General features: G+C 40.4%; 2 protein-coding genes and 1 long non-coding RNA gene across 4 annotated transcripts in view; 2 read left to right on the plus strand and 1 right to left on the minus strand.

Moving 5' to 3' along the window:
• The window catches only part of nr2f6a (nuclear receptor subfamily 2, group F, member 6a), a 9066-nt gene extending 8413 nt beyond the window's left edge, over positions 1–653 (minus strand). For both annotated transcript variants that reach the window (XM_089009118.1, XM_089009117.1), the window contains exon 1: positions 385–653. In XM_089009118.1, coding sequence (XP_088865244.1) covers positions 385–653 — 269 coding nt within the window. The remainder of the gene's footprint in view (positions 1–384) is intronic.
• LOC148891112 (uncharacterized) lies at positions 578–22904 on the plus strand. Its single transcript, XR_016116536.1, has 3 exons — positions 578–716; positions 3864–3971; positions 22853–22904. It is a non-coding gene; the product is annotated as an uncharacterized LOC148891112 (long non-coding RNA).
• On the plus strand, positions 12846–18764 carry plvapa (plasmalemma vesicle associated protein a). The gene is made up of 6 exons (XM_089008810.1): positions 12846–13468; positions 15042–15111; positions 15221–15945; positions 16024–17089; positions 17178–17238; positions 18462–18764. Exons 1-6 carry the CDS (start codon positions 13073–13075, stop codon positions 18493–18495), a joined length of 2352 nt encoding a protein of 783 aa, XP_088864936.1. The 5' UTR covers positions 12846–13072; the 3' UTR covers positions 18496–18764.
• Positions 22905–22907: the final 3 nt, after the last annotated feature.

Raw genomic sequence — 22907 nt, forward strand, 5'->3', positions numbered from 1 at the left:
TTAAGAAAAAAAAATGGACATCATGAAGAAAGGTCGTTCAGTTATTTCCTGGCTAACGCTACCCTCTAGCGGACTTGTAGTAAATCACACCACACTTTTTTTTCAGTCTGGATTGATTTCGACACAGCACTACTGAAGGCCTAGCGTTAAAATCCACAGCCCGCCACTGTGTTTAAGTAATAATATGAGCAACTCGTGAAACATTTCTATTGTTTCACAGGCATGACCAATAATTGAAAACAAAAAAAATAGTTTGACACTCCAAATATACAATATTACAGCAGTTCGCCGATACATTTAGTTAATTTACCAAATGGCGAGGGAACTACCAAAATGTCGTCTCGTTGTCACATAGCAATACATTTCCCATCATGCCCCTCTCACCTGCACGTGTAACTGAGATTCCGTCGTACGCTTCTCTTGAAGAAGCTTTTACAGCCCTCGCAGGTAAACACGCCGTAATGTTTCCCACTCGACTTGTCCCCGCACACCACACAGTCCAACACGCAGGCCTTGTCGTCCTCCCCGGCCTCCATGTCGCTGCCCCCGGCTTGAGGAGAGCCGTCCTCATCTTCCCGCTTCAGGTAGCCCTTTTCGCCTAGCCCGTTGGTGCCGCCATTGGGATCTCCCCAGCCCCCACTCACCATGGCCATCGCTTGGTTACCGAACCACCGATGAAAAAGCACGCCACGGTCAAGCAGCCAAGAATCGTCAAGGTAACATGAATGTTAGCCGAATGCTTCTTTGACGCGTAGGAAGCCTTATCAAAATAAAAGAAAACAAATTAACCCGCCGAGAAGAAAAAAAATGTCCACTGGTTTTAGAAGGAGATAGTAATGAGATAGAGGAGAGGCAGGGAAAAAAAACAAGAGCAGTCTCCTCCCACTGCACTATGACCTGGAAATAGTCTTGAGTGGTGTAACTTTTCGATTTTTTTTTTTTAGCTTTGCGCTGTCTCCAAAATGTCAATGTCTTGTCCCACCCGGGGAGGCTGGTTCTGCTTTCGGCTAGTCCTCTTCACTGTAAACACAGAGTCCACTCGCGACTGTGGAGAGATGAAGGGTGGGGGGGGAGCTTTCGTTAATGGCATGTGGTGATTAATGGAGCGCAAAGACACAAACACAGACTCAGACATGGGCAGCTCAGTCTTGTCTAGCTAATGGCTGAAACGGAACTTGAGTGCGGTATAAAACTAGGGTGGCTTTACATTGACCCCCCCATATTCCCCATACCATTACCTCTCTCTTCCTTTATAAATCATTCAATGCTCACCTCCGATTGAACATAAATATGTCCGTCGCTATAAATCCTCCCCCCTCTCGATCTTCCCCGTCCACCATCCAAAAGTGAACGCAGTTTTCCTACTCTGTTGTAATCCTCTCAGCGGTACCATCATGACCCACAAAGTGAAGCCATTTGCTCCGATTGGCTATAGGATTCTCCTCAAGGATCCACCCAAAAAAAAAATAATAAAAATACATCTAGATCGCCAAGTTGACCTACAAAATACGCACAAAGACACACAGGAGGTAGTGAATGCTCAACACAAGGAAGTCCTGTGCTTTCCTTCTTCTTTCCCAGAAACTACTCTGAGCTTCTCGTTTGCAAGCCTTTTGTTAGTGCTTGGCCACCAAGAACTAATGATGTGTGGCTGAGCTGCTGCTTTTCATCTGTTTGCGCCTGCGTGTGCGTGTGCTCGCCTTCCCCTGTGGCAAAAAAAAAAAGGTGGAGGGGAATGGCGGTGGTGGTGGTGGTGGGGGAAGCAGGCAAGGGTGCACTTACTTTCTCTCTTTGCGGGAATCTGCACATCCAGTTCGCATTTAAGAGGAATTCCCAAGATACAGACTAGTTGGGATTTCTGTCGATGTTTTTATTCTTCCTTACTCTTGTTTTTTTTCCCCCTCGATTCTATTTGTATGCTTGACACTGGAACGTTAAAGCAAAGCAGAGCGAGGGAGGGAGGCATAGGCAGGCAGGGAGGGAGGTGGACTGTGTGCAGAGGGGGAGGTGTGTACGTGTGTGTGTATGTGCGTGTGTGTTTTGAGGGATTTGACACTACTATTCAAGCCCTGTGGTTGCCATGGTGCTACTTGCCTTATATGGCCATTGGAGTCAAAGAGCAAAAAAGACTGGGCTGTGTGGGGCAACTGCACATATGCATACACGCATACACACGTAAACACACACACACATTTCTGTTTCAATGGTTCTGTGAGGTCCGGATAACTCCAGATAAAGGAGTGAGGACCACCGTTGCTGATAAGTTTAGAGAAGAACTAGTGTTACATTTGAACACTAAATGTCACCCAATTTCCCACTTCAACGTCGTTAAAAACAAATATATAAAAAGTGGACTTTAAACTATAATAACAGCAGGAGTGACGTTTCTGAATGGGTACATTCAAAGTCCTCACCTCTGTAGTGAATTTGGTTGAAATATCGTTTTACTTTTTGTGGTATTAACTTTTTCCTCTTATTAACCATGCACACACACACACATAAACACACACAGTGAGTAAAAATTGTGTATATCCGAGTGAAATGAAAACACACACCAAAAAAATCATTTTGGGTGAATTTGTGAGGATCTTTCTGAAACTTTAACAGATGCATATATCGACCCTCTAGAAGCCTTTAGAATGAAAAAAAACTTGTGAGGTCCTCACTTGTCAAAAATGTCCTCACGAGGTATGGTATAAAATGTTCGTGGTCCTCACAAGACCAGGCATACAAACACACACACACGTTCCTGTTTCAATGGTTTTTGTGAGGTCCGGATAACTCCAGATAAAGGAGTGAGGACCACAGTTGCTGATAAGTTTAGAGAAGAACTAGTGTTACATTTGAACACTAAATGTCACCCAATTTCCCACTTCAACTTCGTTAAAAACAAAGCCTTTACAATGAAAAAACTTGTGAGGACCGGCCAAAAGGTCCTCACTTGTAAAAAATGTCCTCACGAGGTATGGTATAAAATGTTCGTGGTCCTCACAAGACCAGGCATACAAACACACACACGTTCCTGTTTCAATGGTTTTTGTGAGGTCCGGATAACTCCAGATAAAGGAGTGAGGACCACCGTTGCTGATAAGTTTAGAGAAGAACTAGTGTTACATTTGAACACTAAATGTCACCCAATTTCCCACTTCAACTTCGTTAAAAACAAAGCCTTTACAATGAAAAAACTTGTGAGGACCGGCCAAAAGGTCCTCACTTGTAAAAAATGTCCTCACGAGGTATGGTATAAAATGTTCGTGGTCCTCACAAGACCAGGCATACAAACACACACACACACACATTCCTGTTTCAATGTTTTTGTGAGGTCCGGATAACTCCAGATAAAGGAGTGAGGACCACCGTTGCTGATAAGTTTAGAGAAGAACTAGTGTTACATTTGAACACTAAATGTCACCCAATTTCCCACTTCAACTTCGTTAAAAACAAAGCCTTTACAATGAAAAAACTTGTGAGGACCGGCCAAAAGGTCCTCACTTGTAAAAAATGTCCTCACGAGGTATGGTATAAAATGTTCGTGGTCCTCACACGTTCAGTCATACAAACACACAGACACACACACACAAAGAGCATGACCCCAAGGCCTTTAACAACAACAACAACAAAATAAATAAATAAAATACACACACAATACCAGATTACCCCTTGCTACAAATACAAGCAAGCAATCTCTCACAGAAATGTATTGACTTGTCAGCCTGGTGGCATAAATATGAACTTTGTTGATTTCAACATAAAGGTTGAACCCTTCACCCATATCGTACTACTTCTCGTGTACTGTCTATGGATTCCTTATTGTGCACCCTGAATGAAAGGTTAACATTTTATGGTCATTGCTCATTTCTCAGGCGCTTCACGGAGCACACAATGAGAGGTCAAACAGACGTTGACACCACGACGACGGGGGAAAAAAATCCCGCAGGTCAAAGGTTGATCAGTACCCAGAACAACTCAGGGTAAGAAAGAGATAAGTCATGAATTTCTCCAAATACGCCTTTTTCTAAAGCAAAAGCAAGCATGGACACCTCAACGCAAAATTTCCAATACAATACAGTGATACCTGAGCTTACAAACTTAATTGGTTCCCAGAAAGTGTGTGTAAGGCGAAAAGTGTGTCTTCCAAACATTAATTTCCCATAGGAAACCATTAAAAATGAGAATAATCCGTTCCCAGATCCCATAAAACATAATTTTCTACTAAATAAGCCTTAAAACTACACAAAATATACCTTATTTTATGTATAATAAATGTGCTATTGTATTCTCATTAAATAAATAAACTGTGCTGTATAATAAAGTCGTTTTATTGACCTTTGTGATGGTCATTGATGTAGTTGCCTCTTGATGATATCCGAGTGAAGTTGCCGTGCTTTCTCTGCGATAATACCCTCACTCACACGGTCCCCTGCTAGCTGTTTTTCGTTAATCCAAATCAACAGACGTTTTTCAACCTCTTCTATTGAAGACCGTTGCTTAGACGACACAGAAACACCCTTAGCCACACGTAGCAATGGTCGATTTAGCATACTGGTACTAGGCCGCTAAGTCACACAAACGCACACCTCATTTCAGACCTCTCAAATACCACTGTACTGTGTTTATCGTCGTTCAAGTGTAATCTGCGCGCAATATTCTGTGCACTAAATTTAAATCCAAAACCCTGGAAAAATACGATATGCCACAGGTGTCAAAGTTAAGGCCCGGGGGCCAAATCTGGCCCGTCATATCATTTTATTTCGGCCCGCAAAAGCAAATCAAACGTGAAATTCCATGATGTTTACTAAAGTCCGAACCAATATTTCAAATTATTCCATAATAACAGTCATTATAGTTGACTTCAGATTTGAAGATTTTATTCTGATTTTATTCATAAAGTCATTCACTGCCAGACGATGTGAAAAAATGTGTCCAGTGCAGTGCCAGGGTTTTTGTCATTTTTGTCATTTTCATTTGCAGGACCCAAAAAATATTGAGTTTTAGGAATACCTAAACATTCAATGCAGCGTAAGAAACCGCAGACTCTTTTCTTTTATCAGAAAAAATATATAAATAATTCCTAAGTTATATGTGTCTGGAGTTATCTGAGCTTGAAATGGTGCGGCGGCTGTACAAAATACAATACAATACATATATATTGATTTCTATAGCGCTTTAACAACAGCTGAAGCTGGAACAAAGCGCTAACATGCACGAAAGGCAAATGCTACACCCTCGTGGGAGGGAATAACATTCCCAGAGGTCTGACCAGCGCTTTATCGGCAATAGCAGTGACTGAGTTAATTTGTTGTGCGCTCTATATGTAATATGTGAAGTGGCTGAAACATTCTAATGGCTTCCCCAAATTCATAACGCCCCCCCCCCCCCCTCCCCGAAAGAAAATCGTCATGACAACGTGGCCCTCGGCAAAAAGAATGAATTTGACATTCCTGCCGTATACCCTTTCAAAGTCATCAAATACGGATCACTTTTAACCAGGAAAAAAGCTCTCCCGTGTCTGTCATTCTTTCCCCTTCTAGCGGGGGTGTGATGGATACCACAGGGGAAGGGGGTGGTGGCCAGGAGTGACATGACCTTTGAACTCGCTCCTTGTGTTGAGGAAGCAAAAATATTTCTGTCGACGTGCAGCCGAAACGGCTTTTAGAACAGCATATTATTGCATGGGGTCTTTTTATTTTTTATTTTTTGCCTTTTGCCGTCCATTTTAATTTTTGGCGTCCATTTTATTTTTGCTCTCCATTTTGCCCTCCATTTTGCCTTATATTTTTTTTTTCTGTATTTGTTTTGAAATAATTGTATTGGATTTACCTTTATTCGTCTCGCAGTGGAGAAATTGACATTTCACTTCAAGTGTTTTTCTACTTCTTTCTTTCCTTTCCTCTTCCTTTTATAACTATGCTGCTGTGAAATGTACATTTCTCCACTGCGAGACGAATAAAGGTACATCTAATCCAATCTAATAGATAGCCAGCCAGCCAGATAGCTAGCTAGCTAGCCAGTATAGCGCGTGTGAATAATCTGAGTGCCTTAGAATAGTTGTTGTGGGGGCGGAGGGAGTGGTGTGATGTGTGATAGCTCCAAGCGACAAACCTGTTGGACGTTTAACCTCATCATGTGGTATTTTGGGTCTGGCCGAGCCCTTCCCATGTCAGTTATTGATTCACTTAACATTTGAGTTAACCTTTATGGTCTGTATACCGCTCCCCCTCCCCCTTTCCCCGTCTCCCTCTTGCAAAATGGAGACACACCCACCCGCCACATGACAGGATGTCTTAAATTGGGCCAGCTTTCTTCCCTTTAAGCATCCATGCACGTAATTCAATCTTAGGGTGTGAGCGGTAGTGATGGGAATTCCGGCTCTTTTCAGAGAACCGGTTCTTTTGGCTTGGCTCACTAAAAAGATTCGGCTCTTTTGGCTCTCAAATGGCTCCTCGGTTTGTTTGTTTTTTGTTGCTTAAATTAATTAACTACCAAAAAAAAAAAACATGTAAAATTATGTGACAAACAAATTACTCGTAAAAGATACACAAAATCAAATATTTTTTATTTATACGGCTATAAATGTCACTTTCCCTGTGATGATCGGCTTTCACTAATTTGCTTTTCATATTAATAAAGCTATCATATCAACTAGTAAAAAATATCATAATGACAGCATAACGTAATAACATTTGTCCACCTGTCTACCCTAACCCCCCGCACCTTCTCCTCACTGGTGCGTGCGTCTGTAATTCTCCCCTCCCCCCTCTACCACGGATATCGACCAATCACGTGCGGCTTTAACTTAAGCCTGGGGGCGGGAAATAGAGGACAAAAAAAATCGGCTCCCGTTTCCGGCTCCTTGTTAGGAAACCGGCTCTCTTCGTTAACTTCAGAGATCTAGCTCAAAGAACCGGCTCGTTCGCGAACGACACATCACTCGTGAGCGGTGTTGCTTTAAAACCACATCAACATATGGGAAGTAAGTCCCCCTTTTTCTTCCGGTCGTGGCGTTTTCATGACATCCCCGATGCCGTCGCTGTTTAGACTTGTCGTGACGGCTTCACCCTGTGACCAGGGTGACCTGTGACCTTTGTAGAAAAAGAACAGGCTTAGAATGCAAAACAGAAGCCTTTTGTGCAGGTCAAAGGGAAAACATCTGCTGGGTCCGGCGGACACAAGATAGAAGAGGGGGATGAACTATTTTGGCATTTAGCGGTTTGTCTTTCAAGTCGACACCTTCAAAGAAGTACAGATGACGGTTGAAGAAACCCTTTCATCGACACAATAAATGTCATTATTCTTGATTTCAGATTTTAAAACTAGTTATTCATTAATTTGTGGCGGGGATTAAACATTGTATTGGTTTCCCCAAATTCATGACGGCCCTGATAACACTGCCCATAAAGGACAACCGACACCATTTTTTGTTTCCTAACTGACGTCAGAAAAACGCTTTATAGCACAGGTGTCAAAGTCAAGGCCCGCGGGCCAAATCCGGCCCGCCACATCATTTTTTTCGGCCCGCAAAAGCAAATCAAACTTGTTAAATTCCATGATGATTGCTAAAATCTGAGCAAAAATGTCATATTTTTGGATGTCAACCACAATAAAAGTCATTATTCTTGACTTCAGATTTGAAAACGAGTTATTCATTAATTTGCTGTGTGCTCTATAGTTAATATTTGAAGGTTTTTAAACATTCTAATGGCTTCCCCAAATTCATAACGGCCCTCGAGAGGAAACCATAACTACAATGTGGCCCGCGGCAAAAAATGACTTTGACACCCCTGCTTTATAGCATCTAAAATAGCCAAAAGACGCAGGCTGATATTTTTAGTCAAATGAAAAACACCAATAAAAATGACTTAAAGTGTCCAAAAACTACTTCAAATTGAACCCGGAAGTGGCCAGTTTCAGAAGGTCCCGCCCCCTTTTTTGTGATGTCACGTTGTGACATCACGCCAAGACGTCATGCCTTGCTCTAGAATCAAAACAATGGCTTCAGAGAGTTCAGATTCGGAGAAGATGCTTTCTTGTTACTCATCCAGTTATGAATATGATTCAAATAGTTCCGAAGAGGAAAGCATACATGTGTGCAATCGATTAATGGAGTCCTTCCGTGTCATTTTGAGGTGTCTGGACTCCAATGTTGCGTCCCAGAAAATGCACAAGATGGCGCCCAAGCTCCATTGGAAATAATAATAATAATACATTTCATTTCTAAGCGCCTTCCAAAACTCTCAAGGACAAACGGGCTGATTTGTCTGCTGGGAATTTGTGTCAGCGAAGATGAAATAGTTGTCTTGGTGCAGACGCCAAAGTCCTTTTCTGGGTCTTGGGTGTGCGTTGAAGGCGTCACCCGCGCCAAACAAGCTGCAAGCATGTGTCCGTGATATGAGTAACCGGAGCCTTGGGAGCTAGTTAAAAATTAGCCATAACCTCTTTAGAGGGAAAAAAAAGCATGTGATCTCAATCTCCGACATTCGGACACTTCACTGTTTCTTGTCATTGTTATTCAAATGGAGTCAACGAAACGATGGCAATTTTGCATCTAATTTATCTGCAAAATAAAATCATCTAGGTCCATATATATATATATATATATATATTTTTTTAAACTGGATATAAAATCTACTTTAAAATGTGTGTAGAGCCAGATTTGAATAAAAGTCCATAAAATTAAATGAAGTAAATTCAGCAAATATCTATCAATTAAAAAATAAATACATAAATAATAATAATAATAATTTGATTTCTAAGCGCCTTTCAAAACTCTGAATTTTTTTGTGCGGGTGAGCAGCGGCATATAATATATATCAATATTTTCTGTGTAGCCATGAACAAATGCATCATCCTTATATACTATACGGTTTAAGTGTTCACCATTGTTAATATTCTCACAATTTCTTTATTCTTTCAATTTTTTTTCATTTACCCATCCATCTCTGTTTAATTAAATGTATTATGATAATGATGATGATGATGATTATTGTTATTGTTATTGTTGTTATAATTATTATTATTATATATGTTATGTATGTATTATATATGTCCTTGAGAGTTTTGAAATGTGCTTGGAAATTAAATGTATTATTATTATTATTATTATTATTATTATTATTATTATATATGTTATGTATGTATTATGTATGACCTTGAGAATTTTGAAAGGTGCTTAGAAATTAAATGTATTATTATGATTACGATTATTATTATTATTATTATTATTATTATTATTATTATTATTATTATTATTATTATGTGACATAATCAAAAAATACTAGTTGTAGTTGTCGGAGTGCTCCACTAAGTGGCAGTGCAATCCGTGACTGCATAACAAGCCATTGTAACAATTTCTGGCCCACGTATATTGGTTCCCAAAACTTTGGAACAAGCAAATCAATCAAAATCAAAATAGTGCACATCGATAGATCTGTCCTAAATATGAGTATGTGTACAATATCGTAATATTTGAAATTACATAACATTGAATAAAAATAAAAATGGCATATTCCCTGGAAAGTTAATATCATAGATCCACAGTCCATAACACTGGGATAAAAACTTTAATAGTACCTAAATTCTTCTTCTTCTTCTTCTTCTTCTTCTTCTTCTTCTTCTTCTTCTTCTCGTTGTTCGTGTTCTTCTCGTCGTTGTTCTTGTTCTTCTTCTACTTCTAGTTCTTCTTCTTCTTCTCTTCTTCTTCTTCTACTTGAATTCTGTTTTTAACACATTCACTGCCAGACGATGTGCAAATATGTGTCCACTCCAGTGCCAGGGTTGTTGTCATTTTCACTCCAATATCAGGACCCACAAAATATTGAGTTTGAGAACTACATAAACATTGAATGCAGCGTAAGAAACCTTAGACTCTCTTCTTTCATCTAAAAAAAAAAATGAGTTAATTCCTAAGTTATACGAGTCTAGAGTTATCTGATCTTAAAGTGGGGTGCCTGTACAAAACATATACAGACATACGTATTGATATGTTTATTTTAAGCTTACTTGGTTGTAGAGTTATCTGCATTTAAAGTGGGGGCGGCTGTCCAAAAGGTCAATGCGACCACTCTTAGGAGGAAAAAAAAACATTGCCAGAGGTCTGACCAGTGCTTTATCGGCACCCCCCCTCAAGAAAAACACAAAACCCCAACAAATCCGGAAATGGCGCTCCATGTCCTGAAATCACAACAATTTATTCTTCTTATTATTGTTACTTTTACCCAAACGGTTCTTGTCATCATGTCGCACGGAACTCTCGTTAGATTTCTAGTTGTGTGCGGGAGTTTTAACTTATTAAAATTTTACTTGATTTAAAAAACATCTTTTTGTAAGTCTGAGAATCTTGCGTTCAAATTATTATTATTTTTTTTTTTGGGGGGGGGGGTCAATTACGTTCAGCGACTAAACTGACATTCAGTGTATTAGCTAGCTAACTATCGAGCTATATAGCTATCTAGGTGGCTAGCTATCGAGCGAGCTATCTGTTGGCTATCTATTATCTACTAGCTGGCTAGCTAGCTTTAAATCTGTGTATTTTAGTGACATTCAGTGTATTCGCTAACTAGCTATCTTGCTATCGTAGCTGGCGAGCTATATAGATATCTGGGTGGCTAGCTATCTAATGGGCTATCTGTTGGCTATCTATTAGCTATCTTCTAGCTGGCTAGCTCGCTTTCTATTTACTTGCTTTCAATGTATAGTTCTATCTGCTATTTTATTATGTATCATTTTACTTAGTTTTATTGTTATGTGCTTTGTTTTATTGTTTTTATTGTAAAGTGTCCTTGGGTGTTTTGAAAGGCGCTTGAAATAAAATGTATTATTATTATTATTATTACTTTCAGGTTGAGTGAACGCTGGCGCGTGTGGCTGCCGCTGCTCACCCACAGAAAAACTTATCCTGTGACTGTAAAGTGACCTTGAGAGTTTTGACAAGCGCTTTTAATTCAATGTATTATTATTATTTTTTAAAAACAAAAGGAAAACTATTCATCTTTCATTTTTTTTTTTTGCAAATGTCCCCATTGTGGGACAAATAAAGGTTTTCTGATTCTGAGAAATATATGAAGTGGAAAAACACCGCGAGTTTTCCCAAGTGGTTTATGCACATTGTGTTAGCCACTTATCCACGAATAAACCTTAACATCTTCCCGACTTTTTGTTTTTACACCAGCCTTAAAAACAAACCACTTCAAATGAAATTATCTCTTCACAATGTTTACATGTTCCATTTTCGCAAATATCCTGCATTTGTTATCCAATGTACAACATTCGAAATATCATCATCATCATCTCTATGAATTACCGTTTCCTGTCACGATGAAGTCTAAGTACGTCAACAATAGCTGGCAAGGGAGAAGAAGAAAAAAAAAGTGGTGACTACAACTGTCAAGCGCTTACTTTTTTATTTTGCATTTGTGTGTGTGAGCACGTCCTGTGAGACAGAGGGCAACTTACCAACGTCATCATGTTGGACTGAGACTCCATTGCATCAAAGAGTCCTCCCCCGTAGAGAATAACACGAGGCATTGTCTTCCCGTCGGCTATGCACCGGAAAAACTGTTCATGATCCCATAAAAAAAAAGTTTTTTGGCACACGGATAAGGGCATTTTTCGTTCAGTGAGATTGATTGCTTTGTTAAGAGATAAGAAAAAAAAAACCTATAGGTGACTTCTGCAAAATGGTCATTTTCACATCACTTCGTCCGATAGAAAGGTTTGATGATTAGAAGGAAACTTTTGAAAGCAAATTAAAATATATAATAATCATAATATTTCATTTCTAAGCGCCTTTCAAAACTCTCAAGATCACTTTACAGTCACAGGATCAGTTTTTCTGTGGGTGAGCAGCGGCAGCCACATGTGCCAGCGTTCACGCAACCTGGAAGTAACTCAAATAGATAGAAAGCTAGCTAGCTATCCAATAGATAGCTAGTGAGATATTTAATAGATAGCTAGTTAGCTATATAGCTAATAGATAGCTAGCTAGATAGCCAGCTCGCCAGATAGATAGCTAATAGACAAATAGATAGCCAGCTAGGTAGCCAGCCAAATAGCCAGCCAGATAGCGAGCTAATAGACAGCAAACGATAGCAAATAGATAGCCAGCTAGGTAGCCAGATATATAGCTAATAGATAGCTATCTATATATCCAGCTAGCCAGATAGATAGCAAATTTCCCCATTGTGGGACGATTAAAGGTTTTCTGATTTTCTGATAGATAGCCAGCTAGGTAGCAAGCTAGGTAGCCAGCCACATAGCTAGCTAATAGGCAGAAAATAGATAGCAAATAGATAGCCGGCTAGGTAGCCAGCCAGATAGCTAGCTAATAGACAGCAAACAGATAGCCAACTAGGTAGCAAGCTAGGTAGCCAGCCAGATAGCTAGCTAATAGACAGCAAATAGATAGCCAGATAGGTAGCTAGATAGATAGATAGCCAGCTAGACAGATAGATAGCTAATAGACAGAAAATAGATAGAAAATAGATTGCCAGCCAGGTAGCAAGCTATGTAGCCAGCCAGATAGCCAGCCAGATAGCTGGCTAATAGACAGAAAATACATAGCAAATAGATAGCCAGCTTGGTAGCTAGCTTGATAGCCAGATAGATAGCAAATAGACAGCAAAAAGATAGCCCGCTAGGTAGGCAGCCATATAGCCTGCTAATAGACACCAAATATATAATAATAAATAATATTTGGAGTACTAAAATGCACCGAGGTCAGGTGTGAAATCCCAGAAAGACAGGCCACCCTGTGAAATCGTTTGAGAGTAATGATGGGAGGGGTCTAAAGTCAAGCCAACTTCCCATCATGGGAAGTGTGCGACCAAGCAGTTTATAAATTCCTACCGTGTTTACACACCTCACCCACAATCTCATCCATTCTCATGTTTTCACGCCGCGGAAACGTCTGGCCCATTTATGACTTTGTCAGACAAACCGGCACCGGCTCTTGAATACACGGACTAAGTCTTCCGAACTGCTCTTGTATAAGTCGCGGGTCTTCGTAGGAGGTTATCGTACCTTCAGATGAACTTGCGGTTCTTTCCCTTGGACCTACATTGAGCTACCAGCACTCATGTATAGCAGCGGCTATACTCAAGTGACCAAAGCCGGCCAGCAGAGCCAAAAGAAGATGCAGTATCAGTCAAAGGGCAAGAGCTGTGGTTACTACTTGAGAATCATCTTCTTCTTCTCCTCACTGATTCAATCGCTCATCATCGTCAGCCTGGTTCTCTTCTTGGTTTATGGTAAGACGCAGGACTCGGCTTCAACACTTCGCATACAGGATTTGGAGGAGAGCTTCAGTCGGCTCTCCATCGAGAACGTCGCCCTAAGGCAGCAGAGGAGAAACCTGACCACCTTACTCAATGTCACCTTGTCCGAGAAGACCCGCAATGACTTTGATCTCATGAGACTTCGCCGTTTGGCAAACATCTCGGCGATGTTTATACAGGATCTGGACAGGAGGCTGGTGAGTCACTTGAAAGTGGGACTATTAAAGGCTTTCCGATTCTGATTTTGATTCTGGATTTAAGGATATTCTTGGAAACATTGAGTTAAAATTCAAATTTTACAAAGTTAATACAGTACAATACAATAGCACATTTATTATACATAGAATAAGGTATATTGTTTGTAGTTTTAAGGCTTATTTAGTTGAAAATTATATTTTATGGAGACGTGGGAACGGATTATTCTCATTTTAATGGTTTCCTATGTGAAATTAATTTTTGGGATACACACTTTTCGCCTTACACAATCTGTCTGGGAACCAATTAAGTTCGCCCCACTGTATTCTTCACTGTTGTGTTTAGTGTGGTTGTCACAATGCTTTGCAGTGGTGTACGAATTTCCTCTGTCTTACCTTTTTAAAGGACAACCGACACCATTTTTTTTGTTTCCTAACTGACATCAGAAAAACGTTTTGTAGCATCTAAAATACCCAAAACACACAGGCCGATATTTTTAGTCAAATGCAAAACACCAATAAAAATTATTCAAAGTGTACCAAAAGTACTTCAAAAGGACCTAGGACATGGCGAGTTTCAGAAGGTCCCGCCCCCTTGTTCGTGACGTCACGCCAAGACGTCTTGCCTTGCTCTAGAATCAAAACAATGGCTTCAGATTCGGAGAAGATGCTTTCTTGTTATTCATCCAGAAAGAAGTCCTTCCGTATTTGTGTCGACTAGTATCAAATAGTAGTCTTGGTGCAACACACAACGATTCACCATGGCATTATTTGTGTGTTTTCCTTCTAATTTCGCCATCAACACGAAGTTTTCAGACCAAACAAAGTACCCATAATGCATTGTGTGTCGCTTTCCCGGTCAGGGACGTTCCTGACGTGACATCACATCAGGAATCGTCACCAACTCAAAAACAAGACTTCCTGAATATTCAGCGCCAGTCTTAAAACGTAAAATATCAGATCAGATCACAATCATCTTTATTGCCAAGTATGTAGAACACACAAGGAATTTGTTTCCAGTAGAACACGCTGCACTAGTATCGTTGTCAAAAAAACTGCTAAGTGGCACTATCGCAACAGTATATGCCGTGGAATCTTTGTAAAATATGCTCAGTGGAAGTCATTTGAAGTAATGTAACAAACTATGGACGCAACTTGTCCGGCGGCGTCGGTTGTCCTTTAAGTAGTGCAAAACTGCAAACCACAATGAGGAACATTTGATTTACCATAGACTCCCTCATTATAGAACACGTTTGATGTAGAAATGCGACCCTTTTAATTTCTAACTATAATTTTGTTAGAGTTCTCGATACCCAGTCAAGAACATCATGGTAAAATCAACGTTGTCAACTGTTTCTACTACAGTAAAGTCTCGTTATATCGATATCGGATATATCGATAGTCCCGGTTATATCGATACTATTTCTATGCACGCACGGAGAAAATTACATGCAAACAGGGTCGGATATATCGATAGTCCCGGTTATATCGATATTTTTTCGGACTCCCTTGAATATCGATATAACGAGACTTTACTGTATTTTGCTAAAAATATTTTCCCTTTACCATACAACAGCAACAAACTCTCGTGGAGCTGATGATGTGCAAGAACCAAGCACGTTTTTCATCAAATTGTCCACAACCCCGTAAGTGGAACAATTTGTATCAAAAATCCCAAATGACTCGATCAAAATATCAAATGTATCTTTGTTCAATTCAACTTCTGATAGACAGTATGTTCTCTTTTACTCCAAGAACTGCAAATGGTGGCTCAGTCCGGAGGTTGCGGCTTGCAGATGGAACGTTTGAATGCTCAACTTGAACTTATGCAGTCCAACTTTACACATATGACGCACAGAATGAGAAGTGAAATGGACCAGATTGCCAGAGACAGGGACAACCTTAACCTGGAGGCCATCGATCTAAGAAGGGACAAGTCCATTTACGAAAAGGAAATTGAGTTTAACAGACAAAGATGCAAGCAAGACTTTGTTCAGTCCTTGAGTGGCGTCTCCAATGTCTCCAGAGCCTTTCTACTGAAGATTGAATCCCTCTTCCCGACTCACATTGCCTTCCAGCTCACCTGTGAGAAACAGAGAGAGCACCTCGAGCAGATTCGTACCAACTGCACCAGTCTGTCTCGAGAGGTGGAGGACAGGTTCCAGACCTACTTGAATAACGTAGGTGATCAGATGTCTGAGATCCAGTCCGAGAACAGCCGCTTGAAAGCGGAGAACCTGCGACGATCCGATGACTACCGCGTGTGCAGTCAAAACCGCAGTGCTTTGATCCTAGAGCACAGACGAACCCTCGAGAAGCTTCAGCTGAAACACGACAAGGACTCGCAGAGGCTTCTATTGGAAAAAATGAGACTAAGCGGCGATATTGAAGTCCTTGAAAACAGCGTCAACTACAAAAATAAAGAAATGGACCACCTCAAAGAGCAACTCAAGAAGCTCAATATGTCTTGTATTGCTAAGGTATGTTTCTGTAGGACCGTTGAACTCCTTTTCGATTACTTCTGTTTCCAAGTTGACGTTACTTTAATTTGATTTCAGACTGGACTCGATGGGTTGCCCAGAGCTGGTGTCGGACAGTATGGATGGGCGGGGTCAAATGGGTTGAATCCGAGCCTTGGTTCAACCGGCACTGGAGTAAACCGATTGGCCGGTGTAGGATCAAACAGACAAGGATCAACAGGACTAGGCTCTCCGAGTCTTGCTTCAACTGGGTCAGGATCAAACAAATTAGGATCAACGTGGTCAGGCTCTTTGAATCTCGGTTCCGCCGGGTCAATCAACAGGCAAGGATCAACGTCGTTGGGATCACCGAGTCTTGGTTCAGGTGGGACAGGATTAAACAAATTAGGATCAACCCCTCAAGGCTCGCCGAATCTTGGATCTGCAGCGTCGAGTGTGAATAAATTAAGTTCACCTGGATTGGGTTCCCCTAGTCTTCCTTCAACTGGGTCAGGATTAAACAAATTCGGATCAACTGCGTTAGGCTCCCCGAGTCTTGGATCAGCAGCATCAAGTGTAAATAAATTAAGTTCGCCCGGCTCGGGTTCCCCTAGTCTTGCTTCAACTGGGTCAGGATTAAACACATTTGGATCAACTGCGTTAGGCTCCTCAACTAGTGGATCAACTGGATCCAGTTTAAATAAATTTGGATTGATTGGTTTGGGCTCCTCTACGCTTGGCTCAACTGGGTCAGGGTCCAATAAACAGGGTTCAACGGGGTTAAGTTCTAGTCTTGGGTCAACTGGGTTAGGGTTAAACAAACAGGTCTCGACAGCGTCAGGTTCTTCTGGGCTTGGATCCACTGGGTTAGGCTTAAACAAATTAGGCTCAACAGCGTTAGGTTCCAATGGTCTTGGCTCAACAGGGTTAGGATTAAACAGGCAAGGTTCATCCGGTTTGGGCACTACGGGTCTAGGTTCAACCGGGTCTAATAAACCGACTTCCAGTCTGAAAAACCCCTTTGGCCTTGGATCTGGACTTTTTGGCTTTGGGTCAAGCAACAGTAATGCAGGACAAAGTAAGCCAGCGATTGGAGTAGGAAGAGGAACATCAAGTGGATCGTCACTTGGAACAGGAAAGAACGGCGGTCCGGGAGGTGGTTCAGGTAATTTAAAAAAAAAAAGACTCCAAAGTTTACAGTGTTGTATCGACGTAATAAATTGAGTCCTGTATTTGTTTTTCTGTGCACATAGTCACCGTTGCTCAGCACCTTCAAGAATTGCAACGTATTATCAACCCCTCTTACGGCGATGAGTAAGTATGACGTAGTAGAACTGTTGATTGTGGTCAAATATTTATACTCGGACACTTAATTGGTATATATAAATGTATAAATACAGTAAAGTCTCGTTATATCGATATTCAAGTGAGTCCGAAAAAATATCGATATAACCGGGACTATCGATATATCCGACCCTGTTTGCATGTAATTTTCTCTGTGCGTGCATAGAAATAGTATCGATATAACCGAGACTATCGATATATCCGATATCGATATAACGAGACTTTACTGTATATAAATACAGTGACACCTCAGTTTACGAACTTAATTGGTTCCCAGAAAGTGTGTGTAAGACAAAAAGTTTGTCTGCCAAACATTTATTTTCCATAAGAAACCATTAAATATGAGAATAATCCGTTCCCAGGTCCCCATAAAACATAATTTTCTACTATAAATAAGCCTTAAAACTACACAAAATATACCTTATTTTATGTATAATAAATGTGATATTGTATTATAATTAAAGAAATAAACTGCACTGTGTAATAAAGTTGGTTTATTTACCTTTATGATGGTCGTTGATGTTGTTGCCTTTTGATGATATCCGAGTGAAGTTGCCGTGCTTTCTCGCCGATAATACCCTCCTCACACTGTCCCCTGCTAGCTGCTTTTCATTAAATCAACAGAAGTTTTTCAACCTCTTCTATTCCCTGAGACCGTTGCTTAGACAACACAGAAATACCCTTAGCCACACGTAGCAATGGTCGACTTAGCATACTGGTACTGGGACGCTAAGTCACACAAACCTCGTTTGTGTTTTTTGATGATCTCCTTCTTCTGCTCAACCGTAATTTTCTTTTGTGTCCTCTTTGGCTCAACACTAGCCTGTGGTGGGGTCTTCTTCGGTCCCATAATTGCGAAAGTACTCCACTCGATAGCAAACCACGTCTGCACCCTAAGGGGGTGTGGAAAAATAGTCCGCCACAGTGGCGCTGTTCCACCGTGTGGTTTGGTGTTCATCTGCCGAAAACTAGTCCGTCAGCCACCGCGGCGCTCCGTGTGGTTTGGTTTTTTTGCCGAAAACTAGTTTGTATGCCGAAATTATATTCTCGCGAATTTAATGTTCGTAGAGCGAAAAGTTCGTAAACTAAAGCGGTCGTAAACTGAGATATCACTGTATGTCTGTCACTGTAGTTTGTAAAGCGATGTGACATATTTGTAGTAACGTTCTTCCACTATTCGACTGTTTTTTCAGAGAGAGACAAGAACTTTCCAGAATGATGGGATAGTCCATCGAGGCAAAGAAAGTTGAACCCTGCGAGGTATTTATCAATACCTCACATCTGTTCACCATGGTATAAAAAAAAAATGCTTTATAACATACTCTCTTGCCGTTGTTAAATACAAAAAAAAAAAATCAAAGACAAACGTAAGCACTTTTATTTTCTTCATATAGAATGTGACACTTTTTTTAGTCTTATCTACAATTATATAAAGCTGTGAGATCAAACCCATGTGATATTTTCAAACATGTAAATAAAGACGTCTTTGTCCGGTTGTGCCCGTCTCTTTTTAATAAACAAACCTACTTGAGATATTACTCTATTCCGATTGGGAAGTAACTGTTTGTCCCCGTGTGCGTCACCTATTGTGTTCCAAAGAACGTGGAAATACACTTTATAAACAGAATCTAAATATCTCGTAGATCTTCACTGTGTTTGATTGCCAACAAGTGTCAAAACTTTTCATTGTAAAATGTTGGGTGACACGCGATGCTTAAAAATAGCGAATCATTTGCCTGAAATTGGATTTTTATAACTGTGATTTCAACGAATTAATGATGAATAAAAAATTTGTAAATGCTTTATCAGACACTACTCAGTCTGAATAACAGGGATAATAATACTTTATTAGCTATCCATTAGCTAGCTCGCTAGCTGTTAGCTGTCTAGCTGGCTGGCTGTAAGCTGCCTAGCTGGCTAGCTGTTGGCTATCTGGCTATCTATTAGCTATTTATCTGCTATCCATTCGCTAGCTAGCTAACTATTAGCTGTCTAGCTGACTGGCTGTAAGCTGTCTAGCTGGCCAGCTGTTGTCTATCTAGCTATAGATTCGCTATTTATTTGTTATCCATTAGCTAGCTAGCTCGCTAGCTGTTAGCTGTCTAGCTGGCTGGCTGTAAGCTGCCTAGCTGGCTAGCTGTTGGCTATCTGGCTATCTATTAGCTATTTATTTGCTATCCATTCGCTAGCTAGCTCACTATTAGCTGTCTAGCTGACTGGCTGTAAGCTGTCTAGCTGGCCAGCTGTTGTCTATCTAGCTGGCTGGCTGTAAACTGTCTAGCTGGCTAGCTGTTGACTATCTGGCTATAGATTCGCTATGTATTTGTTATCCATTAGCTAGCTAGCTGGCTAACTGTTGGCTATCTAGCTGGCTGGCTGTAAACTATCGAGCTGGCTAGCTGTTGACTATCTGGCTATTTATTTGCTATCCATTAGCTAGCTAGCTAGCTAGCTTTCTATCTATTTGAGTTACTTTGGGGTTGGGTGAACGCTGGCGCATGTGACTGCCGCTGCTCACCCTCAGAAAAACTTATCCTGTAACTGAAAAGTGACCGTGAGAGTTTTGAAAGGCGCTTATAAATGAAGTTTATTATTATTAATAATATTATTACTATAATAATAATAATCATAATTATTATTATTATTATTAAATCCCGAAATGCGCTGAAAATGCAGGAAAACATTTGAAGATGACTGTGAATTCTGTTCGGACACACCAGTATATTAACACGAAAGAAAACATCCAGCGCTTTTAATATATTGCCACATTTAGTCCCCCTTTGCAGTAAACTTCCACAGTCCATATGCGGAAAAGCACTTGATATTATACAAAGGAAATCCTTTTTTTGGACCAGAGCGCTGCCTTCAGTGGCATCCAAGCATTAATTGGCACCACAAGTTGGCTCCAGACATCCTCTCACAGTCAAACAGACAGGATGTTTTGCATGTTCCTATAGTGATGTTTTGCTAGCAGGGATGCGCTTCATTTTGTTTCGTGAGCTCAAGAATTAAATGAAATAGAAATTTCGGTCAATTTGTGTCGATGGATGGATGGATGGATGGATAGAAATCATGTCTTTCATCTAGAACTGCTTCATGTCACAAAGAGGGTACAGCAACTGCTGAAGAATGAATGACTGTGTCTTTGTGTTGTCATATTATTTATTACAGTAAAGTCTCGTTATATCGATATCGGATATATCGATAGTCCCGGTTATATCGATACTATTTCTATGCACGCACGGAGAAAATTACATGCAAACAGGGTCGGATATATCGATAGTCCCGGTTATATCGATATTTTTTCGGACTCCCTTGAGTTTTTTGTATTTAGTTTTTTTGGTGTTTTTTTTTTTTACTTCCGGGTAGAGTGAACGCTGGCGCGAATGGCTGCCGCTGCTCACCCCACAAAAAAAAAGTTCTTAACCCGTGACTGTAAAGTGTCCTTGAGAGTTTTGAAAAGCGCTTAGAAATGTAATATATTATTATTATTATGAACAAAGCGCTAACATGCTAAAACGGGAAATACTGCTCCCTTGTGGAAGGGAAAAAGCATCACAGAGGTCTGGCCAGCGCTTTATCAGCACCCCAGCAAGCAAAACCAAAACCCGAACAAATTTGGGAATGGCGCTCAATGGCATTGTGACTTCTCGCCTGACTGGTGACTTTTTTTGCCACGCTTCATTTTCGTGATCCTTCCGTTTATTGACTTTGATAAGGATCGGAAATATTTCCAAAATGTTTCCGACTGGTCTCTGGTTGCGATTCTGGGATGTCGCCTCACGGCAGTGACGCGCAGCTTGACAAACTATTGTGTCGCAGCCTGGCCAAACGTTCTTCCAGGCCCCTCCTGGTGCAGGAAAGGGAACAGTTGCTTATGATTGCAACGTCCTTCCTCACCTGGGGTTGTCCAAATCTGACCTCTTTTGTCTTTGCTTGCTAATGTCCTCCTTTTCTGTGACTTCTAATTGCATTTCCTATTTGCTCGCAACTGTCTCGTGGTCCCATGGCCTGTCCTGGTAAAGCCATTGAGTCAGGAAGGGAAATACAGTACTGGCTACGTACCCTGAGCAGAGGGCTTCCTCTTAATGTCAATCTCAGTGACCTTGACCTTTGACCCTTTCTGATAGAGAATTATATTGAGGAAAAGACTGTCGTTTTCTGCTTTTAGACACTTTTGTCACTTCTATTAAACCGCAGTCAAAGCATAATTTGTGATGCCCCCCCCCCCCCCCAAATTGCTGAACAAACTAGGCAGGATTTATAAACTGTTTTCATAACCAGCATCAATGATACCATCTAGAAATTAAATAAATACATTAGTCTGAAAAAAAGGAACGCTTTTCACAAAAAAAATTGCAGAAAGGGTTAATGGAACCACAGGAGTGAAATACGTATATTATTATTTACTGTCCTGTCCGTGTTGGCCTCCAGATTTGCTCTTTGGCGCCATCTGGAGGTCATTGTGATTCATAGTAAATATAGAGTAGACCATGTTAAAATTTGACTCTATATTATAGGTCCCCAACCTTTTTTGTACCACGGACTGGTTTAATGTCAGACAATATTTTAAATACAACAAAATAAAATGATACGACAGGTATGGAAACTGTTTGTTTCCTTTCTTTTAAATATAATAATGAACGTGAATCAATTGTGTATTTGTATACAACTTTATTAGTAGAGTCCTGGTAACATCGCGCCAACAACAACATAATGTAACATCGTATTTTGGGCTAATTTTAGCGATATGTATCACGTGACCTAGACAAGCGTTTTGTCATGCGTCAAGATTAAATCATAGACGGATGTAAGGTGGTAATTTTTCATTTTTCAAAATAAAACGGAATTCGGACTCAGATAATAAATAAAACAGAAATTACGTATGTAAATTATTTATTCTTTCTGCGCGGTACCAGTCCGCGGCCTGGGGTTGAGGACCTCTCTTGTAGATTACTTGTGTTGTCGAACGCAAAAACGCCCAAAAAAAACTAAAATATCAAAGTACAATCCACACTCAGACGGCAAATTTATGTAAAACACATTTTTGGGCCGAACTAGACAATGACAAGAAGTTATACTGCACTAATAAGTAATCAGTCAGACGAAACCAAAGCTTTTTTTTTAACACACCAATAGATTAATGGACTGCAAATAATACATTTATGTTTATCTGCTTCTATCAGCGATTGTCATCAAATAGTGAAAACTTTATTTGACTGTTATTGTATCTATGACCGTATATGTGTTTTACTTCCGGGTTGAGTGAACACTGGCGGTCTTCCTTCCGCTGCTTAAACGCTGAAAACATATCCTGTGGCTGTAAAATGTCCTTGAGAGTTTTGGAAGACGATTATAAATGAAATGTATTATTATTATCATTATTATTTGTGGTAACAGGCATAGCTAAAATATCCTCTTCCGCTAGATGGTGCAGTTGATTTGTCTCGAAACGCCACTCTCAGCAATGAAAACAGACTTTGTGTATTCTATCGAGTTGTTGCGAGGCTTCAGTTTTGCTACAATCCTTTCGCATCATTTTATCTTATAAATGAAATGTATTATTATTATTATCTCCAAACAGGCGTGTGACGCTGCCCCCCCACTTCGCCGCCCTCCTCGACCGGGGCTCCTTTACG

This window comes from Hippocampus bargibanti, linkage group LG11, assembly GCF_051943395.1.
Source record: "Hippocampus bargibanti isolate YZ-2025 linkage group LG11, ASM5194339v1, whole genome shotgun sequence".
Lineage (NCBI taxonomy): Eukaryota > Metazoa > Chordata > Actinopteri > Syngnathiformes > Syngnathidae > Hippocampus > Hippocampus bargibanti.